At 43.9% G+C, this 5,068-nt stretch overlaps 1 protein-coding gene across 1 annotated transcript; it reads left to right on the top strand.

Moving 5' to 3' along the window:
- Positions 1–1,020: 1,020 nt before the first annotated feature.
- On the top strand, positions 1,021–2,474 carry LOC113866866. The gene is made up of 2 exons (XM_027501664.1): positions 1,021–2,043; positions 2,088–2,474. The coding sequence occupies exons 1-2, from the start codon at positions 1,021–1,023 to the stop codon at positions 2,472–2,474; spliced, it is 1,410 nt and encodes a 469-aa protein (XP_027357465.1).
- Positions 2,475–5,068: the final 2,594 nt, after the last annotated feature.

Raw genomic sequence — 5,068 nt, 5'->3', positions numbered from 1 at the left:
AGAATACTGAGTTTTTTGGATGCTTATTCTGGATATAATCAAATACGAATGTATCCCTCGGATGAGGAGAAAACGACATTCATCACAAATTCAGCAAATTTTTGTTACCGAGTGATGCCGTTCGGTTTGAAGAATGCAGGGGCAACATACCAGCGACTAATGAACAAAATTTTCGAGAAGCAAGTGGGTAAATGCATGGAGGTGTATGTGGATGACATGGTGATTAAATCCCTCGCATTGAAGCAACATCTTGACCACTTGGAGGAGGTATTCGGCGAAGCCAGGAAGCATGATATGAGGTTCAATCCTGAAAAATGCACATTTGGTGTAGCTGGCGGTAAATTCTTGGGTTTCATGTTGTCCGAAAGGGGGATTGAGGCAAACCCCGATAAATGTAAACCCATCATCGGCATAGCTAGCCCTCGGAATGTCAAGGATGTTCAACGACTAGCCGGGCGGATTGCAGCCCTCGCTAGATTCTTGCCAAAAATGGCAGAAAGGTCTCGGCCTTTCATTGAATTATTGAAGAAATCCCAAAAATTCGCTTGGTCCAACAAATATGAGGACGCCTTCGTCCAATACAAACATGTGCTAGCAGCGCTGCCTGTGTTAACAAAACCAAAAACTGATCAGGAAATGATTGTTTATTTGGCCGTGTCCTATAACGCCATCAGTTCGGTTTTACTTCATGAAACACCTGAACCGGCTCCCGTATATTTCGTCAGCAGAACACTCCAAGGTCCTGAATTCCGGTATCAATTAATGGAGAAAGTGGTACTTGCCCTAGTCCACACAGCTCGTCGGTTAAGACACTACTTTCAGAGTCATCAGATGGTCATACGTACAGATTGTCCAATGGCCAAAATTTTGAGGAAGCCAGAATTGGCTGGTCGGTTAGTAGCATGGACAATTGAACTATCTCAATTTGACATTCATTTTGAGAAATGACGCCCCCTTAAAGCTCAGGTGTTAGCCGACTTCGTCAATGAATTCACCGTACAACGATACACTACCTCGGACATGTGGAATCTGCACGTCAACGGATCATCAAATCGACTGGGTAGTGGAGCTAGGGTCATACTCGAAGGGCCGAACGCATTCGCCATTGAGCAATCCATTCGGTTTGGATTTAGGGCATCTAACAACCAAGCAGAATATGAGGCTTTACTTGCCGGTCTTAGACTAGCAAAGGAGATTAGAGTTAAACGCATTACCAGTTGGAGTGATTCAAAAATTGTGGCCGAACAGGTTAATGATACATATCAGGTTAGGGACCCGGTTATGCTTAAATATTACCAAGAATTCAAGAAAATAAAAAATGAATTTGACGAGGTATGTGTTCGGCACACGCCAAGAAACATGAACGAACGGGCCGACAGGCTTGCTAGGCTGGCTAGCCAAAGGAAACCAGGGCAGTTGCACAACATGGTTCGTCAAGAAATCCTCCAACCTAGCATCACCAAACAAGAATTCATGGACGTAGAAAATTCATCTCATAATTGGATGACCCCACTCTTCGGGTATATCATCGATGGCAGCTTACCAGAGGATACAACTTCAGCTATTAAAATAAAAATGCACACAGCTAAGTACCTTCTTCTCGGCAAGCACTTGTACAGGAGAGGAATTTCAACTCTTATGCTTAAATGCCTAAACCACGACCAAGCTAACTACGTCATGAGGGAAATCTATGAAGGAATTTGTGGTACCCATTCAGGCAGAAGAACTATGGCAGCAAAAATACTCAAAGCCGGATATTACTGGCCAACACTCACTCAAGATTGCCATTTGTTTGTGAAGAAATGCATTCCCTGTCAACAACACGGTCCTCACATACACCAACATGCCGATACCTTTCGCCCTATTAACTCTCCTTGGCCTTTTGCCATATGGGGAATGGACCTCCTCGGCCCTTTCCCTTTAGCAAAAGGGCAATGTAAATTTCTCCTTGTTGCTGTGGATTACTTCACCAAATGGATAGAAGCCAAACCCCTTGCCACCATCACGGCCAACAATATCGGTGATTCAATGAGTTCTTGGAAGGCCTGCATATCAAACACAGAGTTACATCTGTTGAACACCCTCAGACTAATGGCCAGACTGAGGCTACAAACAAGGTGATCTTACATGAATTAAAAAAGAGATTGGGTTCGGCAAAGGGAGAATGGGCAGAGAAACTGCCCGAAATATTATGGGCTTATTGGTGCACGCTGCAAACCACAACAAAGGAAACTCCTTTTTGGCTTACCTATGGTACTGATGCCATGGTGCCAGTAGAGATTGGAGAACCTTCATTTCGGAGGAAGAATTTTGAGGAATCGGCTAATGAAGAAGCATTGGCCATCAACCTCGACTTAATAGATGAGATACATGACCAAGCTGCCATTATGACTGAGGCTAGCAGAAGAATGATGGCTAGAAAATTCAACTCCAAAATCAATCCACGCCAATTTTACGAAAATGACCTAGTCTAGCAAGTAGCCGGAGATGCACGCCGGGATCGACGAGAAGGGAAGCTGGCAGCCAACTGGGAAGGCCCCTTTCGGGTAGCGGCAAGATTAGACAACGGAGCATACAAGTTAGAAACGTTGGAAGGAAAACTAATACCGAGGACCTAGAATGTTACACATTTGAAACATTATTACAGTTAAAAGCTTTGTAATCTGTTATCAGTGTACTCTTTTCCTCTCCCAAGTTTTGTCCTCTTGAAAAAAAAAAAAAGGTTTTACTGGGAAGGTTTTTAACGAGGCGCCTTATCAATAAAATACTTCTCTTCAACTATACGGTCTCCTATGCATCAGGGTTATTTTTCAAGCACTTGAATTAATTATTTCCCTCCCGAGTACCCCTACTCGGCTAAGGACAAATTATCATTTAAAATTCCCTCCCATGTATCGCTTGGCCAAGGTTGAATTAATTATTTCCCTCCCGAGTACCCCTACTCAGCTAAGGACGAATTATCATTATTAAAATTCCCTCCCAAGTATCGCTTGGCCAAGGTTGAATTAATGATTTCCCTCCCAAGTACCCCTACTCAGCTAAGGATGAATTATTAAAGTTCCCTCCCAAGTATTTCTACTTGGCTAAGGTTGAATTAAATAAATCCCTCTTGAGTACCCACTCGGTCAAGGTTGAATCACCATTAAACTTAAATATTTTTTAATTCGCTAAAGATGAGTTAGTTTAATTCCCTCCTATGTACCCTACTCGGCTAAAGATGAATTAATTAAGCATATCGTATGTTAGTACGAGTTATATGACCAAGTTCTCAATACAAGGCATAAGAGAAGGAGAAACAAAAAAGAAATTCTATTTCAAAGTTACTAATTACAAAATTAGGGCACTAATGACCCATGAATACAAAAGAAAACTAATCTAACTTTCTTCCCTTTCCTCGGCATCAGGACCGGCTACCTCGGATTAGCAGCATCTTCAACGATTCGTCTAGGGGCTTCGGCGTCAGGCTTCACATCATCATCAGCTTCATTATAAGGAATAAACTTGCCACCGAAGAAGTCCTTTGTGATGTCAAAATGGAAATCAGCCGGAACCTGGCAGAATCCATGACATTGGCGAATAGCATGGTTAAAATCGGCTTCATGTTCGTAAGATACTTGCTGAGAACACTTCTCGGCAAAGGTTCTTATCTCAGTTTTAGCTTTTTGCTTTTCCAGTGCCAAGGCTTCTTCCATCTCAGTAGATTTGGCCTGTAGGGCCTCCTCCATTTGACAGGACTTCACTCTTAACGCCTCCATTTCCTCCCCCTTTACCCTCACTGCCTCCTCGGCAGCTTGCACCCGGTCTTCCATTATCCGGAAGTGCTCTTTATATTGATTAACTTGACCTTGCAGGGATTGAACGGTCTCATCCAGACTGGCTTGAATTTCTCTACTCTTTGCCAAAGCTTCCTCAGAAACCGAATAGGCAGTTTTTAACTTCTTAACTTCAATGATTGGATCCACAACTAGCCTTCAGAGCATCGTTGTTGACCGTACATGAAGTTCTGCGTAGTAGCGCCAGAGTGATTCATATTCCAAGCTATCGACCAATTCTTTCCCCACATCAGATAACAAGTTGGGAGCTGCTAGTCATCCGGTATGTGTCTCGGTTGCCAGGAAGCCCTCGGCAAGCATGTCCAAAGGAATTAAAGGGGTGGAGGAACTGCTTCCTTCCTCGGTACCCACCACTCGGGTTTACTTGCGAGCCCCCTGTACGCCACTAGGCCCACCCGAATGGGCATGCCTTCTCTTTCTCTCCCTATCGGGTTCCTTGCCTTTGCCCTTGTCCTTGCATTTCTTAGAAGGGCCTTCAGCCGGAATAACATCTCGGGGACGAGGACGAGGCTCTGGTACTTCAGGAAGTTGATCAATTTGAGGATGACGATGTTCCTCAATGGGCGTCCCCTCCGACATTCTTTGCTTCAGATTACGACGGAAAGTCAGCACATCAACACCTCGCTGAACCATTAAGCCTGCAATAAAAATAGCAAGTCAAATCAATACAACTCAATTCCAAATACAAGTTAAAAACAAGACGACACATACCCTCCATATCCCAGCGAGGACGCGGAGACTTGAGCACGAGGATTACATGTCGGGCAGGTAGGTCTCGGGGAAAGGACTTCAAAAATTGTAAATCCGATAACTCCCTAGCTGATAACATGTCCTCAGGGAATACGTCGTATCGGCGCGACACCCGAGTCCAGTGAAAAGGGAAGAGAGGATTATTCTCGCTATCAAAAAAATAATTTCTACCTACAGGGTCCACAGTCACGTTGAAGTAACCGATTTTGAAACCCTTGAAAGACGAAGCATATGGTTTAAACAAAGGCAACTCGGGTTGCCTTATTAGAGACACCCACCTTGCCAAGTCAGATGGACGTGTACAAAAGAAATGAAGAAAAAGGCCTATACTAGGTTCTATATAGTGAAATTTACAAAGTATTCTAAAGGCTTGTATTGCCGCCCACCCGTTCGAGTGTAGTTGTGTCGGCGCTACGTTCAAAACCCTCAAAACCCCCATTTGGAAGTCATCAAAGGGCAGCCTGATACCTAACTCCCTAAACATG

The sequence above is a fragment of the Abrus precatorius genome, unplaced genomic scaffold (genome assembly GCF_003935025.1).
Source record: "Abrus precatorius isolate BTA unplaced genomic scaffold, Abrus_2018 Scaffold5, whole genome shotgun sequence".
Taxonomy (NCBI): Eukaryota; Viridiplantae; Streptophyta; class Magnoliopsida; order Fabales; family Fabaceae; genus Abrus; species Abrus precatorius.
Note: the sequence above shows the minus strand (reverse complement) of the source record. Positions and strands in the feature narration are given on the sequence as shown.